This window comes from Eptatretus burgeri, unplaced genomic scaffold (assembly GCF_056783735.1).
Source record: "Eptatretus burgeri isolate ZD-2024b unplaced genomic scaffold, Ebu_testis_v1 Ebu_testis_scaffold_1131, whole genome shotgun sequence".
NCBI lineage: Eukaryota > Metazoa > Chordata > Myxini > Myxiniformes > Myxinidae > Eptatretus > Eptatretus burgeri.
The window spans coordinates 1-19,240 of NW_028223080.1; the positions used below are offsets into that span (position 1 = coordinate 1).

Below are 19,240 nucleotides of genomic sequence, written 5' to 3' on the forward strand. Positions count from 1 at the left end.
CTCACGAGTGGAGGGGTGAGGTGTTCCATGAAATGTCCAGTTGATCAAATGTCCAGTTCAACCGGTGCGGACATTTCACGCACGAACACTTACTTCATATATGTGGATGGGAGCGGTGGACTGGGACGGCTGCCTCGATACACATGACCAGGCGAACGCTCTGCGTGCGGACATTACATCCATGACAAGTTAAACACTGCCTGATACAGCAAAACAAAGAATATTAAAAAATTTATTTCACACACCAACGAATTATAGCATTCACATCGTCTGAACGGCCTCGGTACAAATGAGTGAATTAAATACACAATGAACAACATGAGAGGTGAACACTGAACACAGCAGGTTCACGTTGTCATGGGATCAATGATGACAAATCCAGACCTGCTTTGCTTTCTTCTTCTTCTTCGGAATATAAATGCCAGGCAAATTATAATCAAGATGAACCCGATGGTGAAAGAGACGGCGTTGATAGTCCCGAGGTGTTCTGCAAAAGAAAGTTAAAATTTAGGACTTGCACACCCCCAAATTGTTGGAGAACCACACACAAAACAAGGACAAATGTGTCCAAGAGCCACGTCCTAAAGGTTTTGTCTTCACCAGAAGAAGAACAAGAACAAGAAGAAGAAGAAGAAGAAGAAGAAGAAGAAGAAGAAGAAGAAGAAGAAGAAGAAGAAAAACAACAACTTCCGATATTTCGTCACGTGCCTTGATGGAGCCAATAGCGAGACCCGTCATGGACGATCGTCGTTCATGACGAGAAAATAGTGTATTTCCGAAATTACAACACATTAAATGGAATAATCTTTAAATAGTAACGTGAACTTTTCGAAACTTTAAAGCAAATGTCTGAATATATTTAAAAGTTCATGATAGACGCTCTCAAAAGGCACCCTCAATGCGAGGATGTGTGGAGGTGTTTAGTATTAAAGGAGATCCGGATGCTGTATATAAAAGAGCCGATGCGGAGTTCTCTTGGAGCCACGTTCGATACGCGAGACGCGGCAAAACAATATGAATAAAAAAATCAAGCAACGGAAGCAAAGTTCGAGCTTTCACTCAAAAATGATTCTGGTTCGAGAGCGGAAAACGGAGTGCAAAGGTTGGATGAACAATTTGTCTTACTCATGAAGGCTCGTGTCGATCTACATTGGCAGACAAGTGCAACGATGGATGAAATCGACAGAACGTTCGTCGAGTTATGTTCATCGCCGTGGGAGGTCAGGAGAAGCTGACGTTTCGGACATTAACCCTTCAGCCGGCAGGATGTCCTCCAGGTGTGCACGCTTGCCTCTGTGCTGTCTCGCCGGGGGTGCGAAGAAAATTCATCAACGGCACAAGTTGGTGGATGTTAAAGATGGCACGGAGTCCTTCGCGAAGAGGAGGCGAGTCATCACTGGCACCTCAACGATCTACAAATTCCTGGCACCTTCGATTGAACGTCAAACTTGGCCAGTCGTGTCGTGAAAGACTTGGGCCAATTATTAAAGTAATGGTGATGGTGGCAGTCGTTTTCATTCTGATATCAATTACTTTCCATTACAAAGTAGTTTTTAAAATAATAATAATAATACGATTCCTTTCGTGCCGTAAAGACACATCGGGCTGCCGAGGCAGTTTCATTGGCAAGGAGTGCAGTCTTGGATGGGTTACCACTCCGACAGAGGTTACCCAGAATGGTTATTACCCCAGTACACTGGAACTCATTTCGCCGACTTCGGAAGGATGACAGGCTGAGTCAACCCCACCTGGTATTTAATTCAACAGTTGACAAGAGCTCAAACTGAGGACCCTATGATCCCAAGCCATCCACCACTCAAACTCAGGACCCTATGGTCCCATGCCAGCCAGCGATCAAACTCAGAACCCCAGGTTCCAAGCCAGCCACCGATCAAACTCAGGACCCCATGGTCCCAAGCCAGCCACCGCTCAAACTCAGAACCCCATGGTCCCAAGCCAGCCACCGCTCAAACTCAGGACCCTATGGTCCCAAGCCAGCCACCGCTCAAACTGAGGACTCTATCATCCCAAGCCAGCCACCGCTCAAACTCAGGACCCTATGGTCCCAAGCCAGCCACCATAACCACTAACCAGCCACCAGGGTAGTAGTTATTTAGAGAGGAATATATTAGTGAAAGTGCTCTGATGACGCAACTCTCTGCCCCTGTGATGAATCGTGTGACGAATTTAACCCTCCTACACCAGGCTGATATTTCCCATAACAAGTTCTTTCCGAGGGTGTGAAACGTTTCCATGGGAACTAAAGCAAGGAGACAAACCCAAAGTGTACTTTCATGCCACTGCAATCCTCTTTTTCCAGTCTCAATGCATTCTTTCACCCATTGTATTTATACCTGTCCCAGTTCCCCCCCCCCCACCATGTGCTCATAAAAGATAAGGTGGTTTTAAAAAAAGATCTCATTCTTCCACCTTTGTCTCCATCTTTTCTCAAATTCGAGTGACAAGCTTGAGGTTCACATGAGTTCACATATTGGTTTAAAGCTTTAAACCCAAGTTTTCCCTTCTCAGCTTCAGCGTTAACTGCCAACAAGACGTGTTTCCCATAGATGTGTAAAAAAACAATTATTATATTGTTGCGGATTCGCGCCCGCCGGCGTGCGAACGGCCACGTAACTCGAATCGCGGCACGTCGCCCACCGGACGGACAATCCAGTCGTGACCCTCTCGGACTAACGCCGGGAACCAGTCACGGGTGGACCTTTCGGTCTCACCACGATCGTGCCAATCGGCCCCCGCGTGGGATAGGGTTGCTCGCCAAATTCGACCGACCTAAGTACCCACACGGAGGGTAGACCGGGCGATCGCACCTCGCCGCAGGTCGACTTCGGACACGGGCCACTTTAAGCGACCCGTTCCGTACTATCGGGATAACCGAGCGGTGTTATTCGTCGGCCTCGACGGTTCGATTAATTATCGGGCGTTTTAGCCCACGACCAACCCTTTACGTGAAGCAAGATGGAGATTCAATGAAAGAAAAGACGAAGCGAAGCGGGAAAACAGTTCAACATAACTCACATTTATTTCGCGATGAACGGGAAGCACACATATACAATTACACCAAAAGCACATGTAAAAAGAGAAGAAACACAATATTACACAAAAAGCAAATATAAAAGAGAAACACAATGCAGAGCTATCCGACTACCGAGCACACGGCAACACTTATACAATTTTACTTCACAGACGGCGCCGACAACACAGATTCCCAAAGCAAAAGAAAAGAGAACCACCCTCCAGGATGAGGGGGGTAGGAGGGCCTGGGGCCGAGACCGTGTCGGGCCTACCCGTCTGATGATGAGACGCAGAGCGGCGGCGGCGCCTCAACTCCGCGGGCCTCGCGGACAGTGTCTGGTAGGGGGTGGGAAAGGGGCCCCCTTGTCGCACTATCTCAGCGCGGGGGGAAACAGGAGGGGGTTGTTGATGCTCGGGGGGGGAGGAGGATATCACCCTGTCTCGGGTCCCGCGACGAGCGTCTCCACCTCGACCTCGGTCGCGCCGCCGTCCTCTCCCTCCGCCGCTCCCCGACTCCGACGCGAGCACCCCCTCGATCGCCTTCGCCGCCGCAACCTCTCCACAGCTCCGTCCTCTTCTTCCCAGCTCCACCGACAACTCCCAACCGCGAACTCGAACTGCCTTGACTGACGAACGCAGCCGTTTATATCCCCCGTGGCCTCGCTCCCCCACCTTTGACCCTTTACCTCCGACCCTTCACCTCCAACTGGCTCCCCATTGGACCGAGGAAAAGTGGGCGTGAATGCTTTTTGATCCATGAATTTGCATATAGCGACCTCACTCCAACGCCCTGGAGGCGGGGCCAAATCGCCCCACGCTCTCCGATAGGACGGAACAGAAGTGGGCGTGAGTCGTTTTTGATCCGTTTTTCTCGGAAAGTCTGTGATGTTTCTGAACACGCTGCTCGGTGCGCGCCCTGCACGAGTCCAGTATCGGTGCCCACAAGTGGCGCAAGAATGGTGGTGATGCGATGGTGGCGAGTTGTGACGGTAAAGGTCGTGGCTGTTGTTGTGAAGCGGCGTTGTGGTTGGTGGTTGTTGTTGTGAAGCGGCGTTGTGGTTGGTGGTTGTTGTGTGATGGCTGTTGAGACGTGGTTGGTGGTGGTAGTAATGGCGGCTGGTCCAAAATAAAGATAGTAAAAGAAAAACGGCTATCCTGAAGAGTCGCAGCCCGACTGAATGACATTTATTTCCTCGAAACAACGGGTTTGGGCCTAACTACACATATACTTACAGAGATATCTCACCTAAGGGACCTGAATGGTGGTTTGCGAATTTGGTCAACCACAACACTACCCCCTCCCCTTTTTACAGACTCGTCCCGAGTCGTCAAATTTTCGTGTGCCATCATGTGTAGTTTTCCCCTAGTACATTTTACCTACGGATCCCTGAGTGCGACATTCATGGTATTCGTGTCCCCAAAATAAATAACCTGAGGGCTGAGTAACTACCTAAACAAACTCACTCACACGGACGACTTAAATAAAATTGCCGGCGCTAAGACATACATGCCGGGGGCGCACTCATATTTACAGTACAGGGCATGGCATGGCAAAGGTAGCAGGCAAACACAGCCTGCAGAAGAAGACCGCTGCAGGCAAACACAGCCGGCAGATGAACTGGCCGGCACAGGCCTTGCAGAAAACAGCCAGCCGGCAGATGAAGTGGGCCGGCACAGGCCTTGCAGCAAAACAACAGCTGCCGATGAAGTGGGCCGGCCTTTGCCTTGCAGCAACGCAGCCAGCAGATGAAGCTGGCCAGCCTTTGCCGTTCAGTGGAGGTTGGTGGTGGGAGTGCGGTGGTGCTGGCCACTCAGAAGGCGGGCTCGGACCTACCCTACGGTCTCCCTCCCAACCTATCGCCTTTGCCTGTCATTGTCTATACCCACTCCCTTAATTTGTCAAACCCCAATTTAGCCCCAACTTTTTTTTTTCTTTTACTTCCCCACTATAAATCGTCCCCTAACCCCCTTTATCGTCTTTGTTCGGCTAACCTATCCTGTCACCTAGCCTACTCCCAACCCCTATGTTCCCTTCCCGGAGGGGAATAAGGGAGAGCTAACGTCCTGTGTCGAGGCCCAACGAAGCCTCAGAATGGCCTCCCCAGAGTTCGGCGATCTATAACCAAAGTGGGTCCAGTGGCCCACAACGAGAGCGAGGGGATGGATGGTGCAGAGGGGTACATCTCCTAATCTACCCTAACCATTTAACTGTTAAACTACCCCGGGGCTTTCAACAAGCGCCTCGCGCTTAAGCTATTGGTTCTAACAACCCAGATTCCCGTCGACTGTGTTGGTGTCCTCACAATTTCGGGCCTCGCCCCCCAATTTTCTCTCCGTGCCCTCACACGGTCTCATGGCTGGGACACGTGGCTCCCTTTGGCAGGCACGACCCTCTGCCGATTCTCCCGCTATGGCACCCCCGGGCACTACACTGCCTCCGAGCCTACCAGCTCCCTAACACCGGGGAGTGCCCCCCATGGCACCTCCCCTGAAACGCACACGTGGCAGGCTGGCTTCCCAGGCCCCTTTCCGAGGGTCACCCGTGCCCACAACTCTGCCCACGCGGCTAATGGCGCCCCGGGCCCCCGCACCAAGCAGGCGCACCCGTGCCCACTACGCTATCCCGGCCCCCCATGGGCCCTTGGCCTACCACGGCCGACTAGCCTGGTGCCCGGGGTACCCACTCAGCGATACTCACTTTTCGCAGCCACGCTCCCAGCCTGTCAACAGGGCTCCTGCACCCCTCCAAACGGGTTTCGAGCCTGCACTCCCACCAACAGCAAAACGACCTCCATTTTTCAATTTGACTAACCCAGCTAACTCACTTTACTCTGACCCCGGGTCCCTTGGGCGGGAGTCACTCCTCCCCCCAATCACTCATCGCACCATGCATTCCCCATTTGCTCCATACACACAGACCCGCTGGCCTCACTCACTCATCATGTACTCACCTCACAACTCTTCAACACACACACCGCTGAACTCTGCCATCCTTCTAACTACCTCCCCTAACTAACTCGTGCTCCCACGTCGTCCCTTACACTATAGCACGTTCCTTTTAACACTACGTAGCTAAACTACGTCAACTCTACACATTCACTGTCTGTCACTGTCTCCGAATAATCCCATTAATCAATTTCCCAACCTAAATCTGGCTACAATCCCTCGAACTAATCCATTCCACGGGCCCCATGAGGACTTACCCCTGCCCCATGAAGTCGGTCTAACTAAGCTAACCCTTCCCCCTAACTAGTTTCCATCCTGTGCCCAGGTCAAGGGGGTCTTCCACCCCTTGCCCAGGAATCCTGTGCACCCGAAAGTGAGGCTTGCTTTTTTTTTTTTCTTTACATGCGCATCACTAGCGCGGCAACTCACAGCTCGCGCACTTTGCACCTGCACGTGACGTCATGCAGCTGCACGTGTACCTCGTCCCTCCTTGGACGGTACCATCCGGCAGGGATACCCCTCCTGCCGGATTCCAACCCCACGTGCAGCCATGACGTCACCGTGCGCATAAAAAAAACACAAGCCCCACGTCTCGAGAGGTTCCCCACGCGAACACATGTGCTCTGCCCGTTGGAGCTTCACACACACGATCGCGTGGAGAGCTCGTCCGGTCCAAATCCGTAATCCTGCCTAAACTTTGTCCGTCCGCGGGATCGGCAAATCCACCGCGTGCGTTTCCGGACCGGGACTTCACTCTCGCAAGCGAGCACGTGGGGGCCTCGTGCGTTGCACAGCACGGACCTCGTGCTCGCGGCTGGGCGAACCCGGCACGGTCCCCGAAACAACTACAGCCGCTACTCGGCTTCCTTTCCTCACATGTCGCCGTCGTCGCCATTCGACCCACGCACACCTGCGTGTTACGACGCTCACACTCCATTCCATTACATTCACGCCGGGAGACGCGGCTGCATGTTCACACATGCCCACCGACATCTCCCTTACATACCGCTCTCTCACACACACGGTCTCCCTTGCACTCGGCCGTTCACTCACGCATGCTACCTCCCCCGCACACGTGGCTCCACGCACTCGCGGCCTTTCACTCACTCGTGCCATTTCCCTCACACAAACCACACCACTCACACACGCGGGGCACTCACCCGCGGTGCCTCATCCACACACCGTGCCCCACTCACACACGCGGGGGCACTCACCTGCGGTGCCTCACTCATATTGGCCGTTTCATCCACACACACGGCCTCTTCCAGTTGCGGTGCCCCTTTTACACACGGCGTGCTGGGAAGCACGTACTCCGGCACAATCGCCACCACACCACTCACACACGGGGTCGCTTCCACACACGGGGACGCACTCACACCTTGCATCACACACACCGGGACAACCACACTGGGGATTCGTGTCCCCACAAGGGTCTCCGGGGCCTCCATACCCCCAAGCTCTCCGTGCACCTGTCCACAGCACCCGTCCCCTCAACCTCGCAAAGCACGACCGAACCCACCTGGTCGTGACTCGCCTCAAGGGGGCATACTCCCTCCCCTCGTTCCTGGAGGAGGCCATCCAGCCGCTCGCACCGGGTCTCTACCCAGTCCACCAGCTCACCCCCATTGTCCTCCACTACCTCCGTGTGTGTGTGTGCGTCACTTACCCCGTCTTCATCGTGCAGTCTTCCCTCTATCGTTCCCATCTCCCGTGTCTCTGCCAACTCAGTCACCTCTTCACCCTTTATCTCCCTTGTCTCAACTATTTTTATTTCCTTTGTCGTCACCTCGTGTCTCGTCTCACACGTTTTGGTCTCCCCATTTAATTTTTCCCTTTCGGTCATTGTCACGACCCTCGCCCAACACGTCCCCCGAATTATTTTGTTACCCGCCTCCACCGCGGGCCTGTCAGCCGTTGCACCCCCTCCCAGCTCGTTCGCTTCTACACGTGGAGTCGCCATTTTGAGCTCCCTGCTAACGGCCTTCATGCCCGCCTGCAGGCATCGGCCCATGTTCTGCGTCTCACCCCGCAGCTTTTTAGTTTCTTCCTTCATTTGCTTGTTCATTCCGTTCATTTGCTTGCTCATTTGCTGTGTATTCGCATCCATCTTTTCGTTCATTCCTTTTATTTCGTTTTTCACTTCGTTTGTGTTTGTATCCATCTTTTCGTTCATGCTTTTTATTTCATCCATCCTCGTTGTCATTGCCGCCAGCATGGCGCATAGCTGGGCCATGTCGGGTGCGCTTGGGTGAGCCGTTTCGACAAGGGTCGGGGGGTTTTGGTGGAGAGGGGGAGGGGAGGTGTCATACACCGCGGCCGCTGCCGCACCTATTTCGGGCTCTGGGTTCAGTCGGGCGAGTTCGTTTTCCTGTACAACCAACATTTCCTGCACGGGGATTTCGTCCTGAGCCATGGATTCTACACATTCTACATCCATTTCTAATACCCCCGGCTCCCGCTCGCCTTGAGACGCCATCTTATTTCTCGTGAAGGGTTAATTTAGCTCGCTCGTAATTTGGAGGGAATCGGGGGTCGCTCCTCTCACCCCTGGACCGATTCCCGTGAATTTAGCTGGAGACAGGAGAGCCCGTTTTCCCGTTCTCCAATACCAGTGCCGCGAGGAGGGCGATGGGTTTATATCGCACGACCTGACACCAGTGTTGCGGATTCGCGCCTGCCGGCGTGCGAACGGCCACGTAACTCGAATCGCGGCACGTCGCCCACCGGACGGACAATCCAGTCGTGACCCTCTCGGACTAACGCCAGGAACCAGTCACGGGTGGACCTTTCGGTCTCACCACGATCGTGCCAATCGGCCCCCGCGTGGGATAGGGTTGCTCGCCAAATTCGACCTACCTAAGTACCGACACGGAGGGTAGACCGGGCGATCGCACCTCGCCGCTGGTCGACTTCGGACACGGGCCACTTTAAGCGACCCGTTCCGTACTATCGGGATAACCGAGCGGTGTTATTCGTCAGCCTCGACGGTTCTATTAATTATCGGGCGTTTTAGCCCACGACCAACCCTTTACGTGAAGCAAGATGGAGATTCAATGAAAGAAAAGACGAAGCGAAGCGGGAAAACAGTTCAACATAACTCACATTTATTTCGCGATGAACGGGAAGCACACATATACAATTACACCAAAAGCACATGTAAAAAGAGAAGAAACACAATATTACACAAAAAGCAAATATAAAAGAGAAACACAATGCAGAGCTATCCGACTACCGAGCACACGGCAACACTTATACAATTTTACTTCACAGACGGCGCCGACAACACAGATTCCCAAAGCAAAAGAAAAGAGAACCACCCTCCAGGATGAGGGGGGTAGGCGGGCCTGGGGCCGAGACCGTGTCGGGCCTACCCGTCTGATGATGAGACGCAGAGCGGCGGCGGCGCCTCAACTCCGCGGGCCTCGCGGACAGTGTCTGGTAGGGGGTGGGAAAGGGGCCCCCTTGTCGCACTATCTCAGCGCGGGGGGAAACAGGAGGGGTTGTTGATGCTCGGGGGGAGGAGGATATCACCCTGTCTCGGGTCCCGCGACGAGCGTCTCCACCTCGACCTCGGTCGCGCCGCCGTCCTCTCCCTCCGCCGCTCCCCGACTCCGACGCGAGCACCCCCTCGCTCGCCTTCGCCGCCGCCACCTCTCCACAGCTCCGTCCTCTTCTTCCCAGCTCCACCGACAACTCCCAACCGCGAACTCGAACTGCCTTGACTGACGAACGCAGCCGTTTATATCCCCCGTGGCCTCGCTCCCCCACCTTTGACCCTTTACCTCCGACCCTTCACTTCCAACTGGCTCCCCATTGGACCGAGGAAAAGTGGGCGTGAATGCTTTTTGATCCATGAATTTGCATATAGCGACCTCACTCCAACGCCCTGGAGGCGGGGCCAAATCGCCCCACGCTCTCCGATAGGACGGAACAGAAGTGGGCGTGAGTCGTTTTTGATCCGTTTTTCTCGGAAAGTCTGTGATGTTTCTGAACACGCTGCTCGGTGCGCGCCCTGCACGAGTCCAGTATCGGTGCCCACAAGTGGCGCAAGAATGGTGGTGATGCGATGGTGGCGAGTTGTGACGGTAAAGGTCGTGGCTGTTGTTGTGAAGCGGCGTTGTGGTTGGTGGTTGTTGTTGTGAAGCGGCGTTGTGGTTGGTGGTTGTTGTGTGATGGCTGTTGAGACGTGGTTGGAGGTGGTAGTAATGGCGGCTGGTCCAAAATAAAGATAGTAAAAGAAAAACGGCTATCCTGAAGAGTCGCAGCCCGACTGAATGACATTTATTCCCTCGAAACAACGGGTTTGGGCCTAACTACACATATACTTACAGAGATATCTCACCTAAGGGACCTGAATGGTGGTTTGCGAATTTGGTCAACCACAACAATATATTTATCTCTGTCACCGAAGGTGGATGGCGGTTTATGTTTTCACCCCCGTCTGCCTGTCTGTTTGTTTGTCCTAGTGTAGGATATCTCAAAAAGTTGAAGACGGATTCGGACGAAACTTGGTGGACAGGTCCGGTGCGTGACAAGGACGAATTGATTCGATTTGGTGAACATCCGGATCCAGACACTCGAATTTTTTAAGCGATTCTTCACCATTGAGAGAGAGAGGTTGCCAAAACAAAATGTAGCACGATATCTCAAAAAGTTATGAACGGATTCAGATGAAGCTTGTTTATTTACGTGTGTCAACAGTGTTCTTTTGTTGGTTTAAAAGTGGTTGTTGGCATTTCTACACTTCTTGTCAGCAGGATTTTAGCAGCTCTCTTAAGTTGCTGAAAAGCATTTACTTATCAACCACAAAATGGGGAGTGGCATCGCCTGCCAACCAGGAGGGATAAGCAGATTAACCCTGATCCCTGAAGGGCATTGGCCAGCCAGCTGGAATTGCTTTGTAATTAGATTGAGACTAGCTCATGTTTCAGAAGCAGAGAATCAACGTTCTGCTGCCTTCAGCCATATTGCTTCATGCACAAGTCCATCCCCAGGTCCATTTGCATGATAAAATGTCTGTTTTTGTAACTCAAATTCAAACCTCTCAACGACTCCAATAAAGCTCATCAGGAAGAAACCGATTACATTTTGTTATTTTACTTTTGGGAGGAAAAAGCAGATAAGTCCAGATGCCTTCCAGGTGATCGAACGCAAAACCTTGCCCACACAGCTCAAAAATGGTCATTGCTTTGCGGTGGCCTTGTGCCTTCTTTATTATCATAAGCAGCACCAACGTCATCTCTATCACGTCCCATCATAATCACCTCCTTTCTAATGCATAAAGTCTTGTCTGTCTCCTTCAGCCATTCCTCATATCTGAGTCCAGCTGGGCCCGGAATCAATCTCACAGGCCCAATTCTGTACCATCTCTTGAGAAGCTATGTCCTTTTTCAGATGTGCTTCTTTCGATCTTTGATGATTCTTTTAACAGTCACTTTGGTCGTTCTGCACTGAAGGGAAAACTTATAGGGAGGGCATGACAAAGACCCTAAAAGCTCCAAGGATGTCTTTGGCCTCACATACCACCAACATGGCGGCCGTATGATTTCTCAGGTTGAAATTGTGGGTGGAGTCCCGTCGGCTGGCCAACCACTGGGCGCAAAGGAAGGTTGTACAACGCACGGACAGATGGACGAACAAGTGTATTATTATTTAAATCAAAGTAAGGATGATGGCAGAGCAAAGATGGGTAGGAGAGTATGATGGAATGGTGAGAAAAGAAAGAAGTTTGGGAGGGGAAAGACCGAGAGTAAAGGGAGTGAATGGGGTGGGGAGAGTTAAATGATTACCCCCATATTTGCATTCATAATAAATTTTTGACCCCAAATCTGGTTCAAATTCCAAGTCCTTCTTTTAAATGCGATTTATACCATTCAATGCTCCCATTAATATATTACAGACTGAAACTCGTGACACGGATGCACAAAGTCGATCCTGAAGCCGCTTTGCACAAAGGTCAGTATATCGAGATTTCCTTGTTCGTTTCCAACAAAATAAATGTACATCAGAAAGCAGTGAGACAAAAGTTGGCAAACCTTGTCTAGTGTCAGCAAAATTGCGATAACTTGGTCAAAATGTCATGAGTCATGACAAAAAAGTAATTATATTGAAATAATCAATTACATTTTACATCAGTAAATTAATGTGTGTGTGTATGTGCATACACACACACACACACACACACACACACACACACACACACACACACACACACACACACACACACACACACACACACACACACACACACACACACACACACACACACACACATATATGTACATATAGGGTGTCCCAAAAAACATACAACTTTTAAAATGCTTCGTATGAAACTTAAAGGAGTAATTTTGTCACTAATGCTTCATTTCTTGTTGCAGAGACCCTGAAGTTTATTTTGATACCAAGCAAGCGCCAGAAAAATGCCAAGACTGACCGTACAACAACGGACGAAAATTGTTGAACTTTGGCACCAGACGAAACGTGTCCTTCAGGTGCAACGTCTTTACTCGAGACTTTTCGGCGTCCACTTGCGCCATGCACCAAACTTTCGGACAATAAAGTGCACCATCGCAAAGTTTACCAATGTGGGAACCATCTGTGACCTTCACAAGGGTCACAGTGGTCGGAAGAGGACAGGTCGTAGTGAAGAAAATGTGGAAATGGTGAGACAGGCGGTCGTTCAGAGTCCAAAAAAAATCGATTCGACGACTTTCTGTCGAGACAAACATTCATAAGAGCACCGTTCAGAGGATCCTTCACCAAGACATTCATGCCTTTCCATACAAAATTCAAACGGAAACGGTGCTTACTGATCGACAGAAACGCAAACGACTAGACCTTGCAAATTGGTTCTCAGGAAAGTTGGAGGAAGATGCAGACTTCCTCAAAAACTTCACATGACGGACGAATGCCATGCTCACTTGTCCGGGGAGGTAAACAAGCAAAGCTTTCGGCACTGGGGAACTGAAAATCCTGGTAATGCATCAACTGAACTGGTGCCTCGATGTGTTCTCAAAGTCACCATGTGGGTGGCGGTTGGTTGGTATGGGATAATTGGTCCATACTTCTTTGAAGATGACCAGGGACGCACTTGCACGGTAAACCAGAGGAACTATCGCGAAATGATTCAGGAATTCTATCTGCGTGAGCTACGTACTCAGGCCCGCAGGAGAAACAACCTGATCCAGATGAGAACCCAGTGGTTCCAGCAGGATGGGGCACCGCCCCATACAGCCAGGGAAACAAGGCGTTTTCTCAACCAACATTTTGAGGTCCGCTTTATCGAACTCTACGAAGACGTTGAGTGGCCACCGTATTCCCCTGACCTTACTCCTCCAGACTTCTTCTTGTGGGGGTATCTCAAGGACTGGATCTATGGAAACCCGAGGCCTCAGACTCTTGATCAGCTGAAGGAAAACATCCACCGAGAAATCCAGAACATTCCTCAGGAAACGTTTCCCAAAGTGATGGAGAACATGACAACGCGTTTGCAGGCAGTGATCGGACAACGTGGAGCCGACATCGAACATGTGGTCGAAAAGAAAACGATGATTCCACACCAAAATTTAAATTTTGGTGGCAATTTTGACATTGGTACAATAAACTTCAACTTTTCACCTTTCTATCCAGCCATGTCTTTTTTAAAAATATATGTCATGACCATCCTCTTTGCAGATGAAAAGTTGTATATTTTTTTGGGACACCCTGTATATGCATACGAGAGACAGAGAGAGAGAGAGACAGAGAGAGAGACAGAGAGAGAGGGGGGACAGAGAGAGAGGGGGGACAGAGAGAGAGAGAGAGAGAGGGGGGGGACAGAGAGAGACAGAGAGAGGGTGGGGGGGGACAGAGAGAGAGACAGACAGAGAGAGAGGGGACAGACAGAGAGAGGGAGACAGAGAGAGGGAGACAGAGAGAGAGGACAGAGAGAGAGAGAGAGAGGAGGGGGGGACAGAGACAGAGAGAGATTTTTGGTACATGCAAACTTTCTGTAATCATTCAAGACATATGGACAGATGAAGCATTTGGTTGGTCATTCTACCTTGATCAAATAACTCGATGACTCGAGTACACGCACAATACCTATTGACCCGACAGTTCTATGGGAAGGAATGAAGCAGCTCGAAAAGGCAAGTCAAAAGAAATAAATAAATCAAGCTTACCGGCCTCATGATAATTTCTTGTTGCAGTTAGCTTGAGCGTTATGTCACATGTGCTATTTCCGACTGCATTGGTGGCCAGGCACGTGTACATGCCATCGTGGGATGAGGACAGGTCGGATATGGTGCATCTCTTGCCAACACAATTGCTCACTGCACGCACACACATACACATACAGTATTTCAGGCTTGAACAAAAACATAGATGATAAATTACCCAAACAGTACACTTAAGCCACATTATTACTGTTATTTTCTTTATATCCATAAGACCGAGTCGAGACTCGTGGGATTGATGGAACACTGAACATAACACGCGTTATGACGTGACATTGCAAAAACGTAAAACATGTTTTGGGCGATAACTCCGAAACTAAGGGTGCTGGAGTAAAAATAACGATATTTTCCACCGTTGGGGGTTAGATTCGTCCGACGAAGAAATTATTTATGTTCCTTTGCTGTTATCTGTTTGTCTGTCTGTCACACGATTTTTGTCCACTTTTCAAGCAACCATTCTGAAATTGTGTGTGTGTGTGTGTGTGTGTGTGTGTGTGTGTGTGTGTGTGTGTGTGTGTGTGTGTGTGTGTGTGTGTGTGTGTGTCTGCCTCCCCAAGACCAACACATTTTTGGTCAGGATCCAGATACTCAAACTTTTTAAAAAAACAATTCTTCACCATTGAAAGATCGGGCCAAAGTTATGTACAGCACAATATCTCAAAAAGTTATGAACAGATTCGGACGAACCTTGGTGGACAGGTTGGGTGTGTGACACGAACAAACTGATTCGATTTTGGTGAAGATCCCGATCCGGATATGAGAATAATTTTTTTTTTTTAAGTGTTTCTTTACTGCACCTTTGAGGGATGGGGCTAAAAACGATATAGTGCATGATTTCTCGAAGAGTTGTGGACTGATACCGACAAAACTTAGTGGACTGGTTCGGTGTGCGACAAGGTCGAATCAATTCAATTCTGGTGAAGATCCGAATCTGATAATTTTAAAAGTGATTCTTAACCATCGGTTGATCGGGCTAAAAACTAAATGTAGCATGATATCTCAAATGTTTATTGACGGATTCAGATTAAACCTGGTGGATCAGTTGGGTGTGCGACAAGGATGAATTGATTTGATTTTAGTGAAGATCCGAATTGTAAGCTTTATTGTCTTAGGTCACGTGACCCACCGTGGGCAAAGCGAGTCGGCACCGGCCAACTTTTATTCACAGATAATATTTTCGTTTATGGACATGTCGTGACAGTTTTGTGACTTTTTCTGGGATAATGGCTTCAAGTTACATCATTATGCAAAATTTCACCTTCTTTGGCCACTGAGAAAGTACAAAACATTTATATCAGTGAGTGAGTCAGTGTCTCAGTGAGTGGTGAAAAAGAGTTTTATATACAAGATACACATAAAACACACACACATACACACACACACACACACACACACACACACACACACACACACACACACACACACACACACACACACACACACACACACACACACACACACACACACACGCACACACTGCGTTCTGGGCCCTGTTCTTTTTCTGGTTTTCATCAACGATCTCTCTGACTCTCTGGAAAATCCTCTTTACCTCTTTGCTGATGACTCCACCCTCTGCCGTACCATCTGACATCCCTCAGACCGGCAAGCAGCAGCTTCTTCGCTCACTGCAGATCTGGATAAAATCACAAACTGGTCCAACACGTGGAACATGTCTTTCAATCCAGATACATCTCACATTCTCACTATGTCTCTCCAGAAGGACCGTTTGGAAACCGCCCCCTCCCCAAATCTACCTCCTCAACAATCCTCCGGAAGAAGACCTTTCTTTCAAGCTTCTGGGTCTCACTATCTGCCATGATTTTCCTGGGAAAACCACATTTCCAACCTGGTCTCCCAAGCCAGTCGCCGACTGGGAATCCTCCGTCGTGCAAAGTCCTTCCTCGGCCCACCTGAGCTCCTGACCACATACAAAGCTTTCGTCCGCAGCTTGATGGAGTACTGCTCTCCCCTCTGGGCTGGTGCTCCTGCCTCTCACCTTTCTCGGCTTCACACTGTGGAAACCAAGGCATTTCGGATCATTGGCATCTCCCACGATGAGGCTGAGTCTTTGGGCCTCTCACTTTCTCACCACAGGTGGTCTTTCTGTCTTCTCCCGTGTCCTCTCTGGTCTCGCCCCCCGTGCTCTGTGATTTGTCCCCACCATATTTCCGTAGGACGCTCAAGGTCCACTAACAACCCCCTTCTGGTAAAACTACCAAAATCACGAATCACACACACACATCACAAATCAGGTACACACACACACACACACACACACACACACACACACACACACACACACACACACACACACACACACACACACACACACACACACACACACACACACACACACACACACAAAACGTAGCTGGTCCTGGTTGTCAGGCTGGCCTGTGGTGTAAACGCAACAGTCCCTGGATTGGCGTCGGACGAGCTGGCGTTACGCTCGTCTGGTGCAGGAGACACCGTGGTGCTGTCGACCTCCTGGTGTCGGCCCAAGTCCACTCACAGCCGCCAGGGAGCCAGTTCTGGCGCCAAGTTGCGAGCAGGAGAGGGAGGCAGGTCCGCCCGCCGTTCGACCCCGTACTCCGAGCCAGCAGAACCCTAGAGCCAACCGAGGTGAGGCACGAGGCTCAGCAAGGCTCCAAGACACGATGAAGAACACGATCGAATCAGCACAACAACAAGTATGCTTCCCGCGCAACAGCCTCCACACCAAAAAAACACGATCTTTTTGTCCCGATCTTCTTCCTCTTCCTTTTCGACCCCGAACAGAACCTTTTTATCCTCCTGTCCTCGTCACTTCCAATCGAGCCGTTTATTGGCCCACCGCCATCGCCTTCTGCCAATCGTGATCACGGGGCGGAGCCATCCGCTGCACTGTCCTGTGACGTCACGGCCAGCCTCCAGGGACTACTAAAAGGGGTTTACGCAGACACACTTACCCTATCCCGTGTCCCTATCTAATTACGTGACAATTATCATTTCCCCCTTGAAGAAATGAACATTTACTAGACAACTTATCACCACGGAATTGCTACTTATTACATCGAGATCCTGGTAAACTCGAACAGCATGGCATACCTAATTAAACATCCTAATTACCCTTTGAATGCATACCCCCCCTCAAATGTAACAATACACAAAAAAAGAAATTGAATACGACATCCACTTGTGTTGTTGTAACAGAATAACCAGATTAGTTCCTCCACATTTGATGGAATAATATCAATACAACATCATGCATGACACAATGATTTCTTTGAAATTGCTCTTCGCAAAGTATAAAGATACTTGAAGATCGCTGTTGATGGTCTGGAGAAAATAACTGCAAGAAAAATTATCCAAAAGGAAGGACATTTGATTGTAACGAGTGAACAAAATAATCAGGAAAACCTGTGAGAAAGGAAACGAAGGAAGGGAAGCAAAAGGGATGACCACACTGGAAATGTTCATCAACCTCCTTTTCCAGGTGTGATGATTTAAAAAAAATGAATGATTAAATATGAACAAGTGAGATCATGATGAAGGAGCAGTCATTACCTCTTTCCCCATCAGCTCCGAACCAGCCGTATGTTACATTCGGCCATCCGGTGGCCCCCTCACAAGTCAGGGATATGTTACCCCGTGGCACAACGTCCCCTTCCAAATGGCAGCTCGGTCCGGTTGGTGGCTCTGGTGTGACAAGATGAACTACTCATTCAACGGCACATGAGAGCAAAATGAACTCGAGACGCGGAAACAATAACAATACGGTAATTATAACAACAAATACCATTATTGTTACGCATCTGCGGTAACTGCTGTTATGTTACTCATTGGGCTTCGCAAGATGCTGCTCTCGAGTCGAGAAAACCACATCCTGAAGGCAATGCTCACAATGACCCGTCCGTACCATCCTCGTACAAGGGTCATCATAAAGGTTATGTCACCACCACCTGCGTAATTGGTAATTGAAAAGGTACCGATGAGCAGCTTCATTCATGTCACATGATTCAAACTAATCTCGATCCTTTTCAATGGACTTGTGCAGCGGTGGCCTTCCTTCTTGTGGATTTTCGATCCCAGCACAGAGGCCCCTCCTTCTGAAGCATCCTCAATGCAGTGGACATGATTTTATTTTTTTTGAACCTCTTCAAAGGATGCAAAACGACTTCCCTGACCACAAGGTGTTTATTTAAAGAGGGTTTCACGACGATTCAGGTGAAGGAATGGAAGGCTGGGGGAATTCCAAGCCTTAACAACAAAGGATTCTCGGACGAGAATCGATCCTCGAAGCTCCTCGCTTCGATCGAAGGGGGAGAAATTCCCCCAAGAAACAGCAGTGTGTCTGTCCCTGATCTGCTCTCGACGCGCTCTTTCCGAAGGGAGAATCGCTCAAAAGCAGGAACGCAACACGAGCCTCATCAACCCTCCTCTTTCATCCACTCCGTGTGTCTCGCGATGTCACCTGCCCTTATAAGTTCGATTCATCAATGCCCACCTGGAGCTGTGCTCCTCGCCTCTGAAGAGCCAATCCCACGGTTGCCCTGGATTCCAAAATTTTGACTTGTTCAGGTTAGTCTCGACTGATCCAGATAAATCCCGACCCAGCCACTCAGGCGTGATCATATCCAACAATGATCCTGGCTTCTGCCCCATGTTGAGTTCCTATAGTTACGTGCCATTTTTAACAACAATCATCGATGTAGTTTCCATTTTTTTATTCCTGATTGAACTAACATTGCAAAGACTAAACCCATTCCACGATAAACCAATCATTGTGTCCGTACAAAATGAGAAGTCCCAAAACAACAATCGTTGCATCATCAACCATTCCACTCAAAGCGAAACATCACAGCAATAGCAACACGACAGGGTGCAGGGAGTGCTCGTGTCTTATCTCGAGTTGCGAGGAGCCAACCGTACTGTATACGTTGACGTTGAATGAGGAGAAGATTTGCAGTTGTGCAGACATCATAGCATCTTCGAGGCACGTGTAAGAACCACTGTCCACGGCCTGGGACTTGCTTACATGAAGGGTGCCATTTCCAAAACAGTGA

The 19,240-nt window shown here is 49.8% G+C and overlaps 1 protein-coding gene across 1 annotated transcript; it reads right to left on the reverse strand.

Moving 5' to 3' along the window:
• Nucleotides 1–16: 16 nt before the first annotated feature.
• Nucleotides 17–19,234, reverse strand: LOC147006916 (V-set and immunoglobulin domain-containing protein 2-like). Its single transcript, XM_085867735.1, has 5 exons — nt 19,107–19,234; nt 17,742–17,873; nt 14,142–14,291; nt 385–487; nt 17–160 (listed from the first exon to the last, which is right to left on the reverse strand). The coding sequence occupies exons 1-5, from the start codon at nt 19,156–19,158 to the stop codon at nt 76–78; spliced, it is 522 nt and encodes a 173-aa protein (XP_085723861.1). The 5' UTR covers nt 19,159–19,234; the 3' UTR covers nt 17–75.
• Nucleotides 19,235–19,240: the final 6 nt, after the last annotated feature.